The sequence below is a fragment of the Lethenteron reissneri genome, chromosome 43 (genome assembly GCF_015708825.2).
Source record: "Lethenteron reissneri isolate LAM-NWPU_2019-01 chromosome 43, ASM1570882v1, whole genome shotgun sequence".
In the NCBI taxonomy this organism is placed as follows: Eukaryota; Metazoa; Chordata; class Hyperoartia; order Petromyzontiformes; family Petromyzontidae; genus Lethenteron; species Lethenteron reissneri.
This window is the reverse complement of record NC_083821.1, coordinates 1942518-1967361: the sequence shown is the minus strand read 5'-3', so window position 1 is coordinate 1967361 and position 24844 is coordinate 1942518. Positions and strand designations below refer to the sequence as shown.

The 24844-nt window shown below is 53.3% G+C and overlaps 1 protein-coding gene across 1 annotated transcript; it reads right to left on the bottom strand.

Annotated features, from left to right (window-relative positions):
- Positions 1-13214: 13214 nt before the first annotated feature.
- On the bottom strand, positions 13215-22056 carry FUCA1 (alpha-L-fucosidase 1). Its single transcript, XM_061569461.1, has 9 exons — positions 21460-22056; positions 20424-20566; positions 18700-18834; positions 17971-18108; positions 17206-17311; positions 15668-15868; positions 15133-15323; positions 14690-14789; positions 13215-14048 (listed from the first exon to the last, which is right to left on the bottom strand). Exons 1-9 carry the CDS (start codon positions 21709-21711, stop codon positions 13914-13916), a joined length of 1401 nt encoding a protein of 466 aa, XP_061425445.1. The 5' UTR covers positions 21712-22056; the 3' UTR covers positions 13215-13913.
- Positions 22057-24844: the final 2788 nt, after the last annotated feature.

The following is a 24844-nucleotide window of genomic DNA, read 5'->3' as shown; positions in this document are numbered from 1 at the left end:
CTGTGGTGTGTAAACATCGCCACTGGGGAGACAAAGGCGGTCGGGCGTGGTGCTAGCCACCCACCCCCGCGTGTACCGTTCCGGCCTTCATAGATGCTCGCTTACAGCACTTGCCCCTACAGTCTGTTAAGGCTATACGGGGGATCTTTATCTTTTATATTTATAGACTGTATATAGGGGGAGCGGTAGTGCAGTGGTTGATATACTTCGCTACGAACCCGGCGACCAGAGTTCGATTCTCAGCTACCATCGGTGATAAATGACTCAAACAGTCCTTGGACCCTCCGAAATCTTACATGAGCACGTGGTGCGGTGTGGGAACCTCAGCATTGGGGAGACAAAGGCGGCCGGCCGTAGTGCTGACCACTCATCCACTCACCGACTCGTGTGCAGTTTCTAGCTATAAACAGCACTTGTCCCCAACATTCTGTCAAAGGCTATATGGGGGATCTTTGTCTTTGTGTGTATACATATGTGTGTGTGTGTAACTCATCCATTCCCGCAGTCAGCAGCTTCTAGGCTGTGCCTTGTGGGTCCCAGGGCCCCGTGTATGCTCGGTGCAGAATATCCATTTCTGGAGCGATACTATAACCCTAGGGTTGTCGAAGTGTTACCACCCACCCACCCACCTACCCTATAACCCTATAACCCTAGCCGTGGCTTTAAGGGTGGTTGAGGGAGGGGGAAAAAGCGTCGTGGCCAATTTTCTCCAGATTTTCCAACTTTATTTTCTTGCAGATGAGATCAACTCCTGCCTTCAGCCCGCTCAAGTCAGGCGGGGAACACAAAGACGCCGTTTGAGCTCATGAGAAATCACAGGGCGATTAGGCTACGTGGAAGGTTGCATTAGCGGATGCGTGACTTTTTCCAAATGATGTATTTCATGTGAGCGAAAGAACAGCTTGCTCTTAAATTTATGCAAGTATTTAAAATGTGCGGTGTCTCTTGGAGCGTGAGCCTATCCGTTTAATTGTGTCTGTGTTTGTGACTTGAATATGTGTTGGTATTAGGTTGTACTGCATGAGCAGTAGTATTTCTTTTTAATGTTCGGAATTCTGTCCACGTACCTGAGATTTGTCACGTTGGGTGGGGTCGTCACCGTCATCATTATCATCGACCTCATTAACATGATCATGAATCGTCACCAATATTTGATGATCGTCAATCAGATTAATCGATATCATCATAATTGTCATCAAAATCGCCATCATCATCAACATAAATACTGTAAATCACTTGTCATCCACACCATCTACTGGACATCTGTGTAAAAAAAACTTTATAGCTCATCGGATTTCTCCAGTATAAATAAATCTTCTGATTATGATCGTCATCATCATGATCATCATCAACGAGATCAATGATTATAATAAACACTGTCATAATCATCAACAGCAATAACAATGCTACCAGCACCACCATCCTCATCAACGACACATGATGGTGATCATCATCATAGATCATCATCATCGACTCAATCATCACCATTTATCATCACAACCACCGACAATAGCAACAACATCATTACATTTCGATGTAAAGCTTTCGTGACTGCAGGGATTCATCTTCTTGGTTCCTTCGGTAAAGTCACGTAGAAGGGAAATAATAAAATACAAAAAAATTATTTTATTATGTTTTATTTTTATTATTTTATTATTTCCATTCTACGTGACTTTACCGAAAGTACCAAGAAGAACATCATTACAATTAGTCGTACGTAATTCAGAACACAGTTGCGAGCGGGCAGCATTAACCGCACGTGGTCTTCACGTTGGGCGTCTGGCAGCCACGCGGCGATTGCATCGCCCGACGCGAGGATTGCCGTAAATTAGGGGGGGGGGAGAGGGGGGGGCGATGGAGCGTGGAACGCCCCAACAACCTCTGACCCCCCGCTCTCCCCCACCCTACCCAACCACCCAACCAAGGTCGTAGCCACGGTGGCGAGATGTTAACTCCCTCGCCTGGTATACAGGAGGTCGTTCGTTTGATCTCGACCCCGACGATGCCTGGATATTTGAAGTGTGCATGTTCTATCTCTCTCTCTTTCACTCCGTGGTCGCGTGGGTTGTTCTGCGGGCGCTCCGGTTTTTTTCCCCTCCACAATTAGATTCAACATCATCCCGCGTTTAGAGAACGCGGCTACGATACATTTCCGCATGATAAGCCACTTCGTCGAGTTATCATTTTGCGACGGCCAAGTCGCTTCTGAACAAGAGATATATCGGTTAGTGGGCCCTACCTGGTTAGTTAACATAGTTAGCAAGCGCTATCCATCATGAGTTTCGATTGTCGTAGAGTTTGGCGGTTTAGAATCGAGCGGCCGCCCTGATTAATACTGCGGAGTTGTCCTCCACTTCGCACGGCACGTTGAAGATCCGGTGAGGTCATCTGTGTGCCGGTGTCACGGTCCAAATTTGAGAGAGAAAAAAATTACCCGAAACTTACCGCACCGAGTTGGAATTCACATGGCAGCAATTATCACTCTACCCCCTACTGCAAAAAAACTTGGCAGGACCATCCTGAAAAATGAGTCATTAGACTCGGTGAGGTCCTCCCGGGTAAGCACACGGAATAATACAAGTATTAAACTGTCGGGTGGTTTCATCACGTGCTCGTTATAAGTATTATGTAATTTTTTATTGAAGAAAAATCTTCCGCACGCGTGGATTTCGTGACGCTTCCCGTCCCCTTCTCGATGATTAACCCCGCGCGACGGTCCAAGCCACGCGGCGAGATGACGTCACAACACCGCGTCACGTGCCACGTCGCGAGATAAAGCCACGCGCCATTGAAAAACTCAGCACATTCGTCAGTAGCCACCGTCTGGCCTTTAAAGGGGAAATATATATAATAGGCGACGTTTCGGGCAATGGTCCTTCTTCATAACGCAGGGAGCTGGGTGTGCCGGAGGCGAGCGCGAGCCTTGCCCTGAATGGGGCAAACGCGTTGCGGCGAAAAGCTTTTTGTCGCTGGTTTTTGTCCCCAGATTTTGGGCAATAATTGGCAGGCGGCGGCGATGGCGTCTCTGTTGCGCGTGGCCTGCAATCCGTCACTGTGGAGGCAGCCAAGCAGCGAGGGTTGGTGGTATCACAACAGATGTTGCAGTGGTGGTGAACACTCAGAAGCATGCGTCAAAAGCAACGTCGTGTTACAGATGTGGGCCTTCTACGTGTGATGTGCTATGAAAAAAGGGCCATTGCCTGAAACGTCACCCAATATATGCGTTTGCCTCTTAAGGCCACAGTGTTATTGGCCAACGCGTTAAGCTGTTTTGTATTCTTCCCCTGAAAGTGTCGGTGCTTTTGGGGAAATTTTCAAATGCAATGTGTGCGTGTGTGCACGTGTTTGTGTGTCGGTGTGTTGGCACAGTCGGGGGGCACAGGTGGTGCATCGGCCAGTCGTCTCAGTCAAGCGACCCGTGGCCCCGTGACCTCCTGCCAGCGGGCGTTCGACACTTCACGTGGCCTCAACGTGCACGTAGACTGGCACAAGCGTCGCGGTGACGTCACCGCCACTTAGTGGCGAATGGAGGTTGCGTGTGTGTGCGTCTGCACGGAGCGGTGGCGAAGTGGTTACCGCGTTGCGCAACGAACCTTGCGACTTACGGCCAACGTCGATGGCGAATATCTGAACCGGGCATGGATCTCCCCTAGGTCGACTCAGCCTTGAGTGGGTACCTGGTGTTGTGTAAATAGTAGCACTGGGAAGACAAAGGCAGCCTTCGTGAGGTGCTCGTTAACTGCATTTGGCCCAACCGCCGATGCAGACTGCCGGTGAGAAGATACCGGAGAGCGTGGAGACGCGCGAAACTCCGCACAGATCGATTTAACAATCCTTTGCCGTGCCGCCACCTTCTGACCACATCGCCGCTTTGACCCCCATTCAATCCGTTAGGCAGTGCAGTCCATCATCATCATCATCATGAAGCGTTTGGCTGTGATACGTGTCCGCATGATAAGCCACTTGGTTGAGCTCTCACTTGTGATTGCCAGGTCGCTTCTGAAGAAGAGCTACATAGCCCAGTGGGCCTTAACGAGTAAAATCGAATCAATAGTTTAGCTGGTAAAATAAAAATACAAATTATCGATGTAAAGCTTTCGTGACTGCAGGGATTCATATTATTGGTTCTTTCGGTAAAGTCATGTAGAAGGGAAATAATTGTTTTATTTGTATTATTTTATTATTTCCTTTATACGTGACTTTACCGAAAGAACCAAGAATATAAAAAAGTAGTTTAATCAATCAGCATCACGAGCCTTGTTCTATCTCCTGCTGGATGAAACCCCCCCCCCCCCATCACGCCGTCGCTATTCCTCTCGGACCTGCCAACCGAGGGTAGCTGTTAGCGAGCACCTATTAAGGTGTTAACGTTATCGCTGTGCCCTCCAGCCTCCGACAGTTGTTCTCTCCAAGCAGGTGTCAACCCAACCCCTGAATAGACCCCGACATAGCGAACCCCTTTATTTTTAACGGGTGTGGGGGAGGGAGAGAGGGGAGTGGACACGAGGTTTGGTGATTGTGTTAGTTGCCAGTGGAGGCAGCGATTTTAAAAATATCTCTGTCGGTTGTTGTTGAATCCAAGTCAAACGTAAATCTGCGTGTGCGTGTGTGTGCAGGCACGTGGTGTGGAGGCGCACCCAAAGACAAAGATCCCCCGTATAGCCTTAACAGGCGGTTGGGGCAAGTTCTGTTAGCGACGAGCACCTACGAAGGCACTTCGACACGTGGAACTCACACAGAGACACATACACACACACACGCATAGAACACACACACACAGAACACACACTCACCACACACTCACCACACACACAGAACACACACTCACCACACACACTGAACACACACTCACCACACACACTCACCACACACTCCCCACACACACAGAACACACACTCACCACACACACTGAACACACACTCACCACACACACTCCCCACACACTCACCACACACACTGAACACACACTCACCACACACACACACCACACACACTCACCACACATTCACCACACACACAGAACACGCACTCACCACACACACTCACCACACACTCACCACACACACTCACCACACACTCACCACACACAATGTAACACACACTCACCACACACACACACCACACACACTCACCACACACACAGAACACACACTCACCACACACACTCACCACACATTCACCACACACACAGAACACGCACTCACCACACACACTCACCACACACACTTACCACACACACAGAACACACACTCACCACACACACTCACCACACACACTCACCACACACACGCACCACACACTCACCACACACTCACCACACACACAAAACACACACTCACCACACACACATAACACATACACTCACCACACACTCATCAAACACACACTCACCACACACACCCCACACTCACCACACACACACACCACACACACTCAACACACACACTCACCACACACACGCACCACACACTCACCACACACACAAAACACACACTCACCACACACACATAACACACACAAAACACACACTCACCACACACTCATCAAACACACACTCACACACACACACCACACTCACCACACACCACACACACTCAACACACACACCCACCACACACACGCACCACACACTCACCACACACTCACCACACACACAAAACACACACTCACCACACACACATAACACACACAAAACACACACTCACCACACACTCACTACACACACACTAACCACACACACACCACACACACAGAACACACACTCACCACACACACTGACCACACACTCACCACACACAGAACACACACTCACCACACACACATAACACACACACTCACCACACACTCACCACACACACACACACTCACCACACACACTCACCACACACACACACTCACCACACACACACTCACCACACACACAGAACACACACAGAACACTCACCACACACACAGAACACACACTCACCACACAATCACCACACACACTCACCACACACACAGAACACACACTCACCACACACTCAGAACACACACACTCACCACACACACACCACCCACACACACACACACCACCCACACACACACCACCACACACCACACACACACACCACACACTCACCACACACGTAGAACACACACGTAGAACACACACGTAGAACACACACGTAGTACACACACACACCACACCTGTTCTGTGCGTCCCCCCCCCCCCTCTCTCTGCCCGAGCCATATTTAGTGTTTAGTAAATGCGCCCGCACATCGCCGCTTGAGGCGGCGCTCGGGACGCGAACCGCGGCCCCTGCTGCCCAAGAGTTTGACGTTGGCGAGGAGGTGCCAGGCACGGTTCATGACCCGCAGTGAAAACGCTGAGTGTGATGTTTTATACGCGCGCGCGCACACTCTTATATACAAAGACAAATATCCCCCGTGTAGCCTTAGCAGACTGTTGGGGCAAGTGCTGTCAGCGAGCACCTATGAAGGCCGGCACGGCACACGAGGGGGTGGGTGGCCAACACCACGCCCGGCCGCCTTTGTATCTCCAGTTGTGATGTTTACACGTCGCACCAGGTACTCATTTGAGGCTTGAGTCGACCTAGGGGAAGCCCAGGACCGATTCAGATAATCGTCGCTACTGGTGTTGGGCCGTGAGCGGGAATCGAACTTGGGTCGCTGGGTTTCGTAGCACGGCGCGCTAACCGCTGCACCACCGCTCCCCCCTCCCTCACACACACGCGTACGCACACACGCACGCACGTGTAACGCACACACACACACGTGTACACGAGGCGTCTATAATTAGCCGCTGGCCCTGCCACACGCAGCTCCTGTGCCCCTGCCATAATTGGGTGTCTGCTGATGTCACGGGAGTCTAACTTGGGCGCGACTCTGACGAGGGCAGGGGGCTGTTGGGAGGTGGGGGGGCGAGCGCTGTGGCCCATCGCTTCCTTCCTTCTGCCAGAACTCGCAGCTGTTGCAATGTCCGTGTCCGTGACCTCCAAGGGACCGCTCTGGCTGTCCCATCACCACAGCCAATCTGGCCGGAGAGGTCATCATCCCCTTGCTCAGCACTGTCGCTCCACTGCTGGACAAGGGGCCGACCCACGTCGTGCGCGTAATGGGACGGAGTAGGATAAGGGGGGTGGGGGGGGGGGTATTTGACCATGCTTCACCACGTTGGTCCGTGCGGATTGGAGGAGCCGTGGCGCATAGAACTACAGTACAACAACGCACTCTGTTGCATTGCCCCTCGGCCGCCCCAGAATAGGTCTATTGAAACTGACCGGCCTACACTAGAGACAACCTTCTTCATGGCCTTGTCTCATCACCTGTTTTGTTGCCAGATAAAAGGGGAAAATCTATTTTCATATTTTGGTACTGCCAAAGGAGGTCCCATAATGTACCTATTCTTATTTTAAATATTTTTTGAGAATGACCCCAGCGCGTCACCTTTAGGCTGGAACTGATCTGTATCTGGCAGCCCAGGGGAACGGATGGAACGGAGAGCGCCCAGCGGAGATGGAGCGATGAAATCGTGTGCAGGCGGGCCAAGTGGATCGCTGCATCGCAGGACCGTGGATGATGTCATCGGCTTTGGTGGAGGCCTTCATCCAGCAGTGGATCGATCGCGGCTGATGATAATTACCGACTACGACTACCGACCACGTGACCAAAGTCGCATTCCCGGCCACGGCTGAAAAATAATCGGCGCTACTTGGCATCTCCCCACCCCTACCCAACCAACCCCTACACCTCTAGGTCGACTCAGCCTTAAATGAGTATCTGCTGCGATCTGTAAACACATCACCGCTAGGGAAGACAAAGGCGGCCGGAGGATTGGTGATCGGCCTCACCACCCATAACCCCCTCCTCCCCCTCCTCCCCCGGTACGCATTGCCGACCTTAAGAGGCGCTCGCCAACACCGCTCAATCTCAATAGCCGATCATATAAAACAACGAAATAAAAACCCGCCGCCTCGAATATTTCATCCACGCGCGCGACCTCTTGACCCCCGCCCGTCGGCTCACTGTCAAACGCCGCCGCGAGAAGTTAAATAGCGCGGGCCAATTAAACAGCGCGGATTCAATTAGCGACGACCCGCCCCCCCCCTCCTGCAACGCGTCTCAGTGTCGTGTGAGTGGGAGAGTGGCGGGGAGAAAGGGGCGGAGGGGGGGGCAGTTGAGAGGACACCGGGAGAGGTCACGCGAGGGAGACGTGGAAGGTCACGCTAATGAAAGTTAAATTAAAGAAATCGACAAAGACAAAGCCGAGCGATGACTGCACCAACACACGGGACGGCTCTACAGCCGGGGTCGTTGTGCTGCTGCTGCTGCTGGTGATTGATGGTGGTGGTGGTTAGTGGTGGTGGTGGTGGTGGCGGCGGTGGTGGCGGTGTTGGCAGTGGCGTGGAGCTGTTTGCGTCGCTGGTTATGTGCTGGTGGTGGCGGTGTTGTTTATAGTATTGGTTGTGGTGGTGGTTGTGGCGGTGGTGGTGGTTGTGGCGGTGGTGTTGCAGTTGGCAGAGCACGGATTTTAAGTTTCCCAAGCTCGCCAGTTCCTGCTGTCGGCTGCACGGTTCATTCCGCTCTGGATTTCATGGCGCCGGGGCATCACACACAAGAGGCTCACACACCGAGGGCCCTGTTTGTTGGCTGGAGGAATCTCTGGGCAGCCCTGCGGTGGAAGTATTGGTGGTGGGGGTGGTGGTGGTGGTGGGGGTGGTGGTGGTGGTGGTGGGGGTGGTGGGGGTGGTGGTGGTTGTGGTGGGGGTAGGGGTGGTGGTGGTGGTGGGGTTGGTGGTGGTGGGGGTGAGGGTGGTGGTGGTGGGGGTGGTGGTGGTGGTAGTGCTGCAGGTGGTGGTGGTGTTGGTGGTAAATGTACTGAGTTAATAAGTATAACCCGTAAAAGCAAAGTTTTTCACTATAAATCCTTTATATGCGTGGCGGCTAGAGTCCTCTCGTCCTCTGGCTTGAGATGGCTGCCACCTATGGGTCAGATGATTGTCTGCCAGTATTAAGCAATTGGTAATTAAATATTTAATTTGTTTTCCCTAAACAGTGTAAAATTTTGAATTTTTTCACGAACATTAATTGTCTCGCACAACGAGTCTGTGCACAAAATGTCAGCTCGATTGGATCACGGGAAGTGGGTTAAAAAACGACCGAAAGATTTGCACGGTCGTAAGCAAGCAAGCAAGCACGCAAGCACGCAAGCAAGCAAGCAAGCGAACATAATATAAAGGATTTAAAAAATTAACCCGTAAATACTAAGTTTTTCACTATAAATCCTTTATATGCGTGGCGGCTAGAGTCCTCTCGTCCTCTGGCTTGAGATGGCTGCCACCTATGGGTCAGATGATTGTCTGGCAGCATTAAGCAATTGGTAATTAAATATTTAAAAATGTTCCCCTAAACAGTGTAAAATTTTGGGAAAAACATTTTCACGAAAATTAATTGTCACGCACAACGAGTCTGTGTGCAAAATGTCAGCTCGATTGGATCACGGGAAGTGGGTTAAAAAACGACCGAAAGATTTGCACGGTCGTAAGCAAGCAAGCAAGCACGCAAGCACGCAAGCAAGCAAGCGAACTTAATATAAATGATTTAAAAAGCCGCGCCATCATCATCAGATGTGGTTGCTGAAAGCCACTGGAGCTCTCTCTTGAGAACTGCTTCTCGTGTCGAGTTTGTTGCCCTTCCCCTGTACCTCCCGATGAGCACGGTTGGCTACGTACGGTGCGAGAGAAGTTCAACATACAAACTACACGATGCGCTACACTACGTAAGTACGGTGCGAAAGAAGTTCAGAATACATACAAACAAAACCCAGCCATGTACTTGAACGCCGGCCTAAACTCGTCAAGACGCGGGGCAAGCGAGGGGAAGGAGAGGGGGATGATCCGAGACGTGGTGCTCTCTGTATCGGTGTATGTCGAACTTATGTCGCACACACACACGTACCGACACACACACACGTACCGATACACACAGACACACACACACGTACAGACACACACACACACACACACGTACCGACACACAAACGTACCGACACACACACACACGTACCGACACACACACGTACCGACACACACACACGTACCGACACACACACACACGGAGAACAAAGACAAAGATCCCCTCTACAGCCTCGCAGGCTGTTAGGGAAGGTGCTGTAAGCGAGCTTCCATGAAGAAGGCCGGCACGGCGCACGGGTTTTGGTGGTGTCGCTCGCGTCACGCGGGCCGTCTTTGTCTTCCCCAGTGGCGATGTTTTGACGCACCGCACCAGGTACTCATTTGAGGTTGAGTCGACCTGGGGGAGGCCCCAACCCGGTTGAAGTATCCATCGCTGGCGTTGACCGTGAGCGGGAAGTCGAGATGCCGGGGTCGTAGCTCATTGCGCTGACCACTACGCCACCGCTCCCCACACAAGTCAAAGATCCCCCGTGTAGCCTTAACAAACTCTTCTGGAAAGTACCGTGAACGAACACCTATGGGGGCACACGAGGAGATGGGTGGCCTGCATCACGCGCGGTCGCCTCCGTCTTCCTAGTTGACACACCATACAGATGCCTAGGGGGAGGCCCCGCACCGGTTCAGACATTCATCGCTCGTGTTGATCGTGGGCGAGGGAATCGAACTCGGGACGGCGTGTTCGTAGCGCGTCGCGCTAACCACTGCGCCACCGCTCCCCCAACACACGCGCACATCAAACCCCGGACAGGCGGAGCGCCGCAATCTCCAGCGCGAGCAGGGCCCGTGTGTGTCACTCACGATCCTCCCCCTCCTCCTCCTCCTGCACTCCACTCACCTGGCCGCTCGCCATCAACGCAGATCGTGCGTGTCATCACGGCACGCACGATCGGCCACGGCATGATCACCACGATCAGCTGGGTGCGATGGTCCCCACGAGGCCAGCCTGGACCGAGGCGAAGTGGGCTGTGGGGACTATTTAAAGGGACTCTCGGAGCACATGGTGGGAGACCGTGTTGGGAACGCAGGTCGAGTGGTCAACCGCGCAGCAGATTTCGATTTAAAGCTTTCGTGAATGCAGGGATTCATCTTCTTGGTTCTTTCGGTAAAGTCACGTAGAATGGAAATAATAAAATAATAATAAATAAAACATTATAAAATACAATTCTCACGACGTTTCGGCCACAACGCAAGCAGCCGTCCTCAGGTGTAGAACTGGTCTGTCGAGAAGACAGACTCTGTCTTCCATTCTACGTGACTTTACCGAAAGAACCAAGAAGACGCGCAGCAGATGTCAAGATCTGGCGGAGGGGTGAAGGAGATTGGGGAGTTGCGTGCGGCGGTGACGGTGGTGGTGGCGGTGGTGGTGGCGGTGGTGACGGTGGTGGGGATGGCGGTGGTGGTGGTGGCGGTGGTGGTGCCGTCAACGCCTCTGGCCATGATCGTGACGCGGGATGAAGACAGCGCGCGGTGGCGCCTTGGGGTGGTCCCCAGTTGCACGCCGAGCCGACACCGCTGAGAACCTCGGTTCAGATCCGGGTTTTTCAACCGCCCGTCACCAATCACTGCACTCAATCCCACAGTGCAACGTGCCTAACCCTCAACAGGCCGCTCGCCAACAGCACTCGCCTCTCATGAGTCCATTCGGCTACGCGGGACACTTTATGTAGCCGGGCGGTGGTGGCTGTGCTGCTGCTGCTGCACGTGGCTAGCGCCTGTGATCCAGCACTGTCGAGGGGGCAGCGAGAGGCTGGTGGATCACCGCACACACACAGATGGTGCGAAACTCCCTTCCCGTGGGCGTAGAGGTGCCATACCCTGGCTCGCCAGGAGAAGGCGGTACAGCGAGTGGACTCATCGTCATCTATATTCTTGTTTCTTTCGGTAAAGTCACGTAGAAGGGAAACAATAAAATAATAAAAAATATAAAATAAAAATATAAAGTGAGAATTTAGTTGTTTTATATATTTTTATTTTATTGTATTGTTTCCCTTCTACGTGACTTTACCGAAAGAACCAAGAATATGAATCCCTGCAGTCACGAAAGCTTTAAATCAAAATTTAATCGCCATCTGTTGACGACATCTACACGGGGATAGAGCGTTGCTCCCTCGCGCAAGGTGTGGGTTTTCTCCAGGTATTCCCGTTTCCTCCCCACGATAACAAACTCCGCATAAATTGGCTGAGAACATCTTAACGGAATAAACAAACAACTCAATGTAGCAGGAGAAGACTCGTACGAACTCAGTGTGGCTTTCCCGGATAAATAATTCATTACGTAATATTTAGTTTTAAATATACGACGGTTAACAGCCGCTACCGTGTCATGAATCCCCCCCCCCCCCAGCTCACTTTGGTAAAAGTCGCAGCCTGGCGCCACCTCGTGGCTGCTTCCTCTCCTTGCGCGTGGCGGCAGCGACGTTGCCCTCTGAGCCGAGCGACAACGCGACCAGTGGTCCCGCTGCTCGCCACGAGCAGAAGACTTGGGCAGAGTTCGTTCGCCTCGCTTTTCCCTCCCTCATCCCTCCTCGTCCGTCGAAGGGGCTCGGACCTCCGTGAGTTTGCTGTGCGGTCCACAGTTTGGGTGGCTCGTGTCTTAAAGTTTGCAGTTGATGGTTGCATCACCACCGGTGTCTTCGAGGAGGAGGAACGTCCAAGCCAGGAGGTTGAAATGTTTGGGTCTCGAACGAGGTCGTAAAATATATATAAATGCGCAGCCCTGCAATTGCTTGCAGAAGGGCCTGAGCTAGATTGCCCACCTCTGCTGAAGTTACTCATGGCCGGGTATTCAACTCGCTGGGTTTGTAAGTCCCGTTCGCTCGCCACGACACCACCACTACCCCATGCAGCCTCACAAAGATCAACCCCCTCCCCCCCCCCATAGTCTTTACCAGACTGCAGGGTTAAGTGCTGTTTGCGAGCACCTATTAAGGCCGGCACCGAGAGGGTGGGTGGCCAACACCCTGCCCAGCCGCCTTTGTCTCCCCAGTGGTTATGCTTGCACACTGTGCTTGGTGCTCATGAGTCCGAGTCGGGCGATGACCGCTTTAGAACCACGTCACTGGTGTTGGCCGCGAGCGGGATTCGTTTCCTCGTGTGCGACCCGCTGTGCCTCGGCTGCCGACCAACGCTCCCCCACGAACACACGAAACAAACAAGGATCCTCCACGTAGCCTTGACAGACCGTTGGGGCAAGCGATGTTAGCGAGCACCAATCGCTAACACACACGCACACACGTGAAAAGTGTAAATTATTTATTGGCTCCAGAATCGCACGTGCTTCCGTCTTCATGCGGAACGCTCGAAAATCATCACGAACCCGACAGACTTCTCCCAAGATTCTAACCGGGCATCGGCTAGTGCGGGGCCCGTAGCAGATGTTATAACGGGGCCCTAAATAAAAAAATATTGAAACATAAATGTTGAACTTGCATAGTAAAGTAATTGTATTTTTTAATTTGCTGTACAGCCAGATAATACGACAAATACCTAACCTTAAACAGCGAGTTGTTCACAAAAGTTGAAGACGGTATAGTACTATAGTAATAGAGCAAGTGCAAAATCACTGAACCGGAATTTATAGCTTGAAAGCATTTAGCACGGGGCCCTTGAAAGTGCGGGTCCCACATGTAGCTACACATGTAGCCACAGGTGTGGCCACACGTGTGGCTACACGTGTGGCTACACGTGTGGCTACACGTGTGGCTACACGTGTGGCTACTGTGATAATCCGGCTCTGGCATCGGCACCGCCCAAGGGCAGCAGCCGATTGGGAGGAACATGGGGGAGCAGAGACGACTGTGACGACGACGACGGCGGCCACAGATGTTGACAGACGCGCCCCCCACCCCTCCCCCCCCACCCGTCAAGTGTCACAAATCAGGTGTGCGTTGAATTAATTCTCGCGCAGAATCTCGCCGATTCCGCCGGTGTGAAGATCTATTCGACGTTGAGCAGGCGCAGCACCCAGGCGAGGGCCGAGGGCCCCGCGGACGGAGCGACGGGGGGCAGCCAAACCTCGAGGGCGCCCTTTGAGCTCCACTTCAGGTCATCCGAGTACCCCAGCAGCGACACCTTGTGACCGCACGCACAAAGACAAAGATCCCCCACCGTATAGCCTTCACGGACTGTTGGGGCAAGTGCTGTCAGTAGCGAGCAGCACCTACGAAGGCACGGCACACGAAGGGGGAGGGATGGCCGGCACCATGCCCGGCCGCCTTTGTCTCCCCCCCAGTGCCGATGTTTGAAGCGACCAGGCCCAGGACTGGTTCAGATAATCGTCACCTGTGTGTTGGTGGCCGGAAGCGGGAATCGAACTCGAGCGGTCGGAGGGTTTGTAGCGTGGACACACGGACGAGTAGACACACGGACGAACAGACACACGGACACGCAGACACGCAATTAGGCCCGACTAATACTTCAGCCAGATTTGTGTCGTTGTGCCCTCCCACCACCTGACACATGCAAACAAAGTAAACTGTCCCTCTGGGCGTGGCTTGTCAGGGGTTTCCTGCCTTCAGGTGGCAGGAGGTCGGGGAAGATCCACATTTTAAAGCAGAGCGAATCATGCACCACAAAGTACGTTGTAATATTTGATTTGATTAAATGCTCTGAATGTCACCCAAGCCTGATACGTGGCGACCTGACCCTGACCTTGACCCCGACCTGACCGCGACCCGACCATGACCCTGACCGCGACCTGCGGAGGTCGTTACCTGTGTGTCGGGCGTGGCCTTCACGGACGCGAGGACCAGCACGTTGTCCTTGGGCCAGGTGAGCACGCCGGCGTACACGGCGCCGCCCTTCTGCATGTACCTGCAACCAGGTACCCAGCGCACAAACACAAAAGATCCCCCCGTATAGTAGCCTTTGACGGGCCGTTGGGGCAAGAGCTGTTAGCGAGTAGCGCCTATTAAGAACGCCGGCATGACACATGGCGAGCGAGAATCGCTGGGTCCGTAGGCCACCGACCAGTGAGGGGAGAGGAGACCGGCTCTGAATGCTACCCAAGGGGTGAGCGAGTGGTGAGGAAGGGATGATGAGTGAGCGTGAGCGGTGAGCGACAGGAGCAGAGGCCACAGCGTCTTGCCGGAGGCGAGGGGGGCTGAGCGGCGAGAGTCGAAGTGGCGAGTGGCGGCGGCGAGGCGACGGCGCTCACCAAACCCCCGGCGTGGAGCTGTCGTTCTGCGCTCGCCAGGGCCGCGAGCCATAGACGGCTTCCCCGTTGACGCGCAGCCACTCGCCCAGCGCCAGCAGCGAGCGCTGGAACACGGGCGCCACCCAGCCCTCGCGCGACGGGCCCACGTTCAGCAGGTAGTTGCCGCCGCAGCTCACAGTCTCCAGCAGGCCCTGTGGTGAACGACGGGGGGGGGGGGGGGGGGAGCCGCCCTCCTTTACGCCGGGGAGACTCGGATGGATGATGGCTGACGATAATGACGATGACAACGATGCTTATGATGATGACAATGAAACCGATGGCAATGATGATGTTGATAAAGATGATGTCGACATTGAAGATGACGACGACGACAGCGATAACGAAGACGACACGATGACAACAATGATGATAACGGTGACGAGGATAACAGCGACGACGACTACAATGATGCCGGTGGAAAACAACAGCAACGATGATGACAACGATGACAACGACGACGATAACGATGGCGGTGGCGGCGGCGACGAAGGCTCACCGCGACGATGTCGCGGCCAGAGAGGAGATCGGCGGCGCGCATGTTCCGGCGGTAGCCCCAGGAGCGCGTGTCCACCGAGGTGCACATCTCCCACTTGTGCCGCTGCAGCGTGCCCGGCGCAAACTTGTCGGCGCAGTTGTAGAAGCCGCCGTGGTGGCACGACGTGCCGGCACCCCAGCGGTCGTTCACCACCACTGTGTCCTGAATGGCGCCGTGCGCACGCACGCACGCACCCACCCACACGTCAGTCCTCGTCTTACTTCATATTTATAGAGCGCGCCTCTGAACTCAAGGCGCTGTCTCTAACAGGGTTTAATAGCGGGAACACAAAATTATTGAACATTAAGGGCCAAGGAATGAGTGACCCTGACAGAGGGCACGTGGTCGGTCACGAAAGGGCTACAGGGGAGGGACGGAGTGGAGGGGCGAGGGAAGAGGAAGGGAATGGGCGACGGGGAGAACGCGTGGTGAGGCTTTGAGAGAGGAATGAAGGGAGGTCAATAAGGGAGACTGCTTAATGTGCAGGGGTAGTGCTGAGTCTATGGGCAGTGTTGAGGAGTCTATGGGCAGTGTTGCGTCTATGGGCAGTGTTGAGTCTATGGTGCAGTGTTGAGTCTATGGTCAGCGTTGAGTCTATGGTGCAGTGTTGAGTCTATGGGCAGTGTTGAGTCTATGGTGCAGTGTTATGTCTATGGGCAGTGTTGAGTCTATGGGTAGTGTTGAGTCTATGGTGCAGTGTTGAGTCTATGGTGCAGTGTTTAGTCTATGGTCAGCGTTGAGTCTATGGTGCAGTGTTGAGTCTATGGTGCAGTGTTGAGTCTATGGTCAGCGTTGAGTCTATGGTGCAGTGTTATGTCTATGGGCAGTGTTGAGTCTATGGTGCAGTGTTTAGTCTATGGTCAGCGTTGAGTCTATGGTGCAGTGTTGAGTCTATGGGCAGTGTTGAGTCTATGGTGCAGTGTTGAGTCTATGGGCAGTGTTGAGTCTATGGGCAGTGTTGAGTCTATGGTGCAGTATTGAGGAGTCTATGGGCAGTGTTGCTAAATGCACAGGGGAAGTTTATTCAAGTGGTAGGGGCCTAAGGTGGGAGTGGGATCGAAAACTGGGATTGGGCACAGGGAGGAGGGACAGAGAGACAGAATATATTGTGAACGAAGATCATCACCAATCATAATCTTCATCCATCATCATCAACCATTAGCAGCAGCCATCGTCTATCCACAGCGGTGGTGGTATTGGTGGTGGTGATGGTGGTGGCAGTGGTGGTAGTGGTGGTGACGATGGTGGTGGCGGTGATGCTGGCGGCGGTGGTGGTGACGGTGGTGGTGGTGGTATTAGTGGTGGTATTGGTGGTGGTGATGGTGGTGGCAGTGGTGGCAGTGGTGGTAGTGGTGGTAGTGGTGGTGGTGGTGACGGTGGTGGTGGCGGTGGTAGTATTGGTGGTGGTATTGGTGGTGGTATTGGTGGTGGTGATGGTGGTGGTAGTGGTGGTGGCAGTGGTGGTGGCGGTGAAAGCTGGCGGCGGTGGCGGTGGGCACCTTGACGGGGCTGTCATTGTAGAGCCACGCGAGGAACCCGGTTGAGTTCCAGTACGTGTCGGGGGCCTCCCAGTCCCCGTCCGACCAGATCACCTCCGGCTCGTACCTGCAACAGCAGCAGCAACAGCAGCAGCAGCAACAACAACAGCAGCAGCAACAGCAGCAGCGGCGAGGGGAAACACGAGCTCTCTCTCTCTCTTCTCTCTCAAGGTCTCCTGAGGTCTCTCAGGGTCCCAAAACTCTCAGGATTATTTAGCTTAAGCAGGACCCGACATCAACATAAAAAACAGTCCACGCATTTTCTCTGGTAAATACCGATAAATAAAGACATTTTGAGGTCTCAAGGCAGGGGGGTCGTGGGGGATCACGAACCATAACTGTGTAGGACGTCACACAGCAAGGGAGGGTGAGGCTACTGACTGCGCTGGGCCTTTGCAGCCTCGGCCTGATTAGTGGAATCGTGTTGTCGTGGCCCCACAATTGTGTGCGCGCGCTACCAGCGTCACACCACCCCCAGTCGCTTATCACGCACGGCAGTGCCAGTCACCGTGTTAGAGAACGGCCCACAGAAGCGGACACTGCGGAGCTACCTCCGAGACCCTTGCAAGTGACATCTGCTCCACGAGGTTGTGGGGAGGAACTTTCCCACCCTCTCCGTGTGAGCGAGCGAGCGAGCGAGGAAGGGAGCGAGCGAGCGAGGAAGGGAGCGAGCGAGCGAGGAAGGGAGCGAGCGAGCGAGGAAGGGAGCGAGCGAGCGAGCCGTACTTGTTCACGATCTCGTACAGCTCCGGCATCGTCTTCTGCATCACGAAGGACTGCGTCTTGAAGCCGCTCTCCTTGTCCTTGAGATAGAGCGGGTGGAACCACTCGTAGAGCGAGTGGTACAGCCCAAAGTGGATGCCTCTGCACAGCCGGAGAGACACAGCGAGGTCAACACCACTCATCAGCACCACCCTCACCGCCACCACCGCACCAATCCCACGATTATCCACCGCTTACAGTTCGTCGGTGTTGTTCTGGTCGTGCCATGCGTCGTTCGGCACGATGCCCGACGCCTCGGCCCGTGACCTGCAGACACTTTGGCAAACGGCCGCGACTGTGCCGCATTCGCGTCGTTTTACCCGCCGCGGTTTGCATCTCGCTTCCGTTGCATGCAACAATGGGTTTGGCATCACGTCGCAATTGGCACGCGTACGGAGCGACGAATGCGACAAACACGGACCCAGCAAAAGACACGGACGCAGCGACAGACACAGACCCAGCCACAGACACGCACCCAGCCACAGACACGCACCCAGCCACAGACACGCACCCAGCCACAGACACGCACCCAGCCACAGACACGGACCCAGCCACAGTCACGGACCCAGCCACAGACACGGACCCAGCCACAGACACGCACCCAGCCACAGACACGCACCCAGCCACAGACACGGAGGCCCCCTCAGGGCGGCCCCTCCACGAGGGCCGCAGGGGCCGCCGCGCCCCACGCACCGTTTCCGCACGGCGGCGGCCAGCTCTCCGACCAGGTCACGGCGAGGCCCCACGTCCATCGAGTTCCAGTTCCACGAGAAGTTGGACGGCCAGTTGGTGAATCCCTCGTGGTGTTTGGCCGTGAGCACCACGTACCTGGTGGGTGGGGGAGGGGAAGTGGGGGGGGGTGCATGGGATGGAGGGGGGTAGGAGGAGCAAACAACCGTGGGGTGAGTTCATCCCAGAAGTGAACTTTTGACCGTGATATTATTACGGCTCGTAATTGATGTTTTGGGTTTGGCTAAGTTTGTGTTGTGAAGAGCCGCCACCAACAACCCAGCTGAACAAATTGCATGTTCTTTGGGTCTTTCGGTAAAGTCACCGAGATAGGTTAAATTTCAGATAGGTTTATTTTAGATAGGTTTATTTTTTATTAATTTGAACCTATCTATCTGACTTTACTGAAAGACCCAAATAATATTAACTCCTGCAGTCACGAAAATTTTAAGTCAAGATTGAACAAATTGCATTGTCGCGTGCGCAGGCATTCCAACATATACCTTATAAATGCGATGGGTAAGCGAGACTTGGAAGGAAGGTGGGTCACGTAAGAACGGAAGATCACGTGTGCGCACAGACTTCACGGCAAGCCGTGTCGGGAGAACGGTCCACGTGTGACGACTGCTCGTGAGTAATCATTTACACGTGGAGGGTTCGTACAGACTGCAGGTCACGGACGGGCCACGTGTCAACTGCGTGCTCACGGCGAGACGGGAACACGGAGGTGGGGGCCGGGTCGCTCGGTGCGCCTGAGTTCGACTCCAGGTAGCTGCCTATTCATGGAACTGCATTCTCATTTGTAGTGCACGTAAAAAAAACATGGTCGCGTTAAATTCGGTTCCGCGCTTAACTTGGCTAAATTCCAGCTCTGAAAATTAAATGTAAGGGCTTGACTGCCACGCGACGAACATCACTCCCACGGGTAGAGCCGTGGGGAAAGTGCTGCCCCACACTGACTGTGGACCAGGGGTTACTTGCAGGGCTCTCGAGGGGTAGTTCTGCAGTATCCGCTTCTGTGGGGCCGCTCTCTAACCTCAAAGGGTCGCACTGCTCTGCGTGACATTTTCGAATGGATGATGTATCTCTCACATGACGCCAGTCGCACAATCGGCTTAAACAGACGTAAAGTTACATTGAATCACTTATTTTGTGTAAGAGTCCATTGTGTTTCAAACATTTCACAATGCAATATGGATTTATATGGCATCTAAATGCAATTGCATACGTTAGATATTATGTACAGACTCAGAAGGCATATTCAGCGTATTGAGAGAAGCAGTCAGTCACAGGCAGAGGAAATAACACAGGTCTGGAGCCTGGATCTGAACAGGAGCAGGAAGTCTGCAGCACAGATGGCTGGGGAAGGGAGATCCAAACTACGAGGAAAGCAGGGACGAATGGGTGACCTCCAGAGTGAAGGTTGAATGAGGGCTTCGACTGAAACTCTTGGGTGCTGGAGTAGAATTAAGAGAGAGGTGAGGTAGGGGAGTCCATGGAGGGGAGTGAGATGAGATGGGAGAGGTAGGAGAGTAAGTGGAGTGGAGCGAGATCAGGGGGAAGAGGTAGGAGAGTGCGTGGAGGGGAGTGGAGTGAGATGAGAGGAGAGAGGCAGGAGAGTGTCTGGAGGTGAGTAGAGTGAGATGAGGGAGGTAGGAGAGTGCGTGGAGGGGAGTGTGCGCCCATACTTGACCCCGGCGGCCAGGAAGAGGTCAGCCCACTCGCCAGCGTCAAAGAACTCGGCGCGGAACTGCGGGGCGAAGTCTGCGTACTGGAAGTCGGGGGGGTAGTTCCTCTTCATGAAGTCCACGTATTCGGGAGTTCGATCCCCCTGGCGACACACGGATGCGCACGGGGGGTATAGGGTTTTTTAAACGTTTCACCTTTCGGAGATTTTTTTTTTAAAGGACAATTTTCCGATATTTTTTGGTTCAAACGCTCGGATCTCGTTTGCATCGCGTGGTAAATTTAGCCAGCAAGTGATTGATGAATTAAATGAATAACATGTAGTCGATTATCATTTATAATACAGGTTTTTTGGGGTTAGTTCACATTAATATATAAATGTGTCGTTAAACCCGCCCCCACCCGACACAACCAACTAGTAAGGGTTGTCACGTCAACAGAACGTGGCCAATTCGTCACCAGTACAGCACTCGTGTATAGTGTAGTGTATAGTGTAGTGCATAGTGTAGTGTATAGTGTAGTGTATAGTGTACAGTATAGTGTAGTATACTAGTACAGTACACCGGTGTGTTGGAGAACCAAACCACAACATTTACCATCTGAATACGACGTTTCGGCAGTAACTGCAACAAGCTTCACCAGGCGACAGACAGATTTGTACGAGTAACGAATTGGCCACGTTCTGTTTACGTGACAACCCTTACTAGTTGGCCGTGTCGGGTGGTGGCGGGTTTTACGACACATTTATATATTTACGCGATCTAACCCCAAAAAAACCCTCTATTATGGATGATATTGGTCGCGAAAGAGTTCGTGTTAAATAGATTGTGTAGTTTATTCATCAGATTGATTGCTTCCATCTGGATGTAGCTCTTACCCTGGCTCACACACACACAGACAAAGACTCCACGTATAGCCTCAACAGACTGTTGGGGCAAGTGCTGATAGGGAGCGCCTATGAAAGAAAGGGGGGGGTGGAGGTGATGATGACCAGCACCACGCCCGTCCGCCTTTGTCTTCCCGTGCACGCCCGCTCACCTGCCAGTGCCACCAGAACCATTCGCTGCCGAAGCTGGGTACGGAGAAGATCCCCCAGTGGAGGAAGACCCCCACCTTGGCCTCGTCGAACCACGCCGGCAGCGGCCTGGCGTCCAGAGACTCCCAGTCCGGGCTGTAGGGGGGCGTGCCCCCCACAACCACAGAGGACGTGCCCCCCACAACCACAGAGGCCAGACACAGGGTGAGCGTGAGCACCCAGCCCTGCAGCTCCGGGAAGAGCCGCTCGGCCATTCCTGCGGACCACGTGCGTCCCGGATGACAACACGGAGAGAGAGAGAGCGAGCGAGAGAGCGATATCCGAACCGGTTTTCTGGGGTCTGCTTCCCACCCCCCTCTTTAAGCCAACCCTGCAATGACCAGCGCAGGGAAGTATGGCCAAACCATCCCCGACGGCCCACGCAGACGGGAGACACACGCGACGAGACGCTTCAGTGTCGGCTGTGGCTTGATGAAGGGCTTTGGTCGACTGCTGTTGACTTCAAGTTGTTGCTTGCGACTGTCGGGGACGACTTGCCGCTGCCGCCGCCGCTGCTGCTGTTGCTGGCGACTCAACTTGCTTCCTCCCCCCCATGGCGATTCGATTCCTCTTCATCGCTCGCTCCTTCGAAAGGCTTAGATTCCAGAATCGATTCTTGTTAACAAGCAGAGGCTGAATTTTTCGATTTAAAGCTTTCGTGACTGTAGGGAATCATCTTCTTGGTTCTTTCGGTAAAGTCACGTAGAAGGGGAATAATAAAATAATAAAAAAGCAATAAAATGATAAAAATAAAACATAATAAAATAATAAAAATAAAAACAATTAAGTAATAAAAATAAAACATAATAAAATAATTCTCACGACGTTTCGGCCACAACGCAAGCAGCCGTCCTCAGGTGAAGAACATTCAGACGCTGTCTTTCCGACAGCCCTGTTCTTCACCTGAGGACGGCTGCTTGCGTTGTGGCCGAAACGTCGTGAGAATTTTTTTTTATGTTGAATTTTTTTTATTTTATTATTTCCCTTCTACGCGACTTTACCGAAAGAACCAAGAAGAAGCAGAGTCTGGGCGCAGGCAATCCCCAATGTAGCGGGCGAGCGGCCAGCAACGAGCAGCACCAACGTGGTCGCAATGCTGGCGAGGGATGCCGACGTTATTGTCGTGGTTAGAGGTTGGGGGGGGGAGAGACGACGATGGTGGTGATGGGAGCAGTGCAAGGGAATAAGCAGAGAGAGAGAGAGAGGAGTGAGTGAAGTGATATGCGGTGTGGTGAGTAGGTGGGTGAGTTGGTGATTGGGTGAGTGAGTGAGTGAGTGTGTTGTCACTTGCAGTGTGGTGAGTAGGTGGGTGAGTTGGTGATTGGGTGAGTGAGTGAGTGTGTTGTCACTTGCAGTGTGGTGAGTAGGTGGGTGAGTTGGTGATTGGGTGAGTGAGTGAGTGTGTTGTGACTTGCAGTGTGGTGAGTAGGTGGGTGAGTTGGTGATTGGGTGAGTGTGTTGTGACTTGCAGTGTGGTGAGTAGGTGGGTGAGTTGGTGATTGGGTGAGTGAGTGTGTTGTCACTTGCAGTGTGGTGAGTAGGTGGGTGAGTTGGTGATTGGGTGAGTGTGTTGTCCCTTGCAGTGTGGTGAGTAGGTGGGTGAGTTGGTGGTTGGGTGAGTGAGTGTGTTGTCACTTGCAGTGTGGTGAGTAGGTGGGTGAGTTGGTGATTGGGTGAGTGAGTGAGTGTGTTGTGACTTGCAGTGTGGTGAGTAGGTGGGTGAGTTGGTGATTGGGTGAGTGAGTGAGTGTGTTGTGACTTGCAGTGTGGTGAGTAGGTGGGTGAGTTGGTGATTGGGTGGGTGAGTGAGTGAGTGTGTTGTCACTTGCAGTGTGGTGAGTAGGTGGGTGAGTTGGTGATTGGGTGAGTGAGTGAGTGTGTTGTGACTTGCAGTGTGGTGAGTGGGTGAGTGTGAGTGGGTGTGATGACTGCAGTGTGGTGAGTGGGTGAGTGTGAGTGAGACAATCAGTGGGTGGGAGTTTGAGTCGGTTGGTGAGTAGGTATTTGAGCGAGAGGGTGAGTGAGTCAGGATGAGTGGGTGTGAGTGACAGTGAGTGGTTGAGTAGGTGAGTGGGTGAGTCATTGGATGATGATTTGGTCCAAGTGTGGGTGAATGAGTGAGTGAGTGGGCTACTGAGTATATTGGTGAGTGACAGGGTGAGTGGGTGAGTGAGTGGGCTACTGAGTATAGGGTGAGTGACGAGGTGAGTGGTTCGTGAGTGAGTGGGCTATGGAGTATATGGTGAAGTACTAGGGAGTGGGTGAGAGAAGAATGAGTGAGTGGGTGGGCTAATGAGTATATTGGTGAGTGACGAGTGATGTGGGTGAGTGAGTGGGCTATTGAGTATATGGGTGAGTGACTAGGTGAGTGGGTAAGAGAATGAGTGAGTGGGCTACTGAGTATATTGGTGAGTGACGAGGTGAGTGGGTGAGTGAGTGGGCTACTGAGTATATTGGTGAGTGAAGAGGTGAGTGGGTGAGTGAGTGAGTGGGCTACTGAGTATATGGGTGAGTGACGAGGTGAGTGACGAGGTGAGTGGGTGAGAGAATGAGTGAGTTGGTGAGTGTTGGCGTGACCTGCATCATGCAGTTGAAGTGTGGATGAGACGTCACAGTCAGTGACTTGTAGATGAATGGGAGGGGGGGGTCACGTTGTGGGCAGTGCAGCCAAATCCGTCGTTGTCACTGTAGTACTGCACTTCTATGCTCCCCCATCCAAGGTTCACCAACCAGCGTGGTTGAAGTGTGGTCAAATCAAATCGCTCCCCACGTCCCGCGCCTACGGGCGTGAGAGGCATTCGCCTCGCAGTGGAGAGACGAGACGGATCGCAGCGGCCTCTAGCGGGCGGTCTCGTGAATTCGCGGCTTTGCGGCGTTCCATGCGAATCGAGACGCGTCGATTAAAACTGCGGAAAATGCGACGGATCGTGAGCGCGAGACGTGCTTTTAACCCCGATAGATCGATTGTATACGCTCTCTTGTTTGTACGCACGGGGAATGACGCGAATTGAGTTTCGCCGGTCTCCCCCGTACATCAGCACCGATAGCAATTGCGCTCAGAATGGTCTTTGTTTTGCACAGGTTTCAGTCAGCCTTTGTCTGGATGATCCCCCCCCTCCCGTCCCCCAGATCTGACGTGGGATGCGGTGGGCACGTGCCCGTCACGCGCCTCGTGGTCGACGCTCACGTGATCATCTCGCGCGTGGAATTCAACCCCAACCCGGCGGCCCTTACAATAATAATAAACCATCATCACCATCAGTTACCATACCTGTCAACCCCTTCTCAGTGCCCTACCTTATTACAGACCAGTTCAGACCTTATTGGTCTCAGCGTTAATCCTACAAA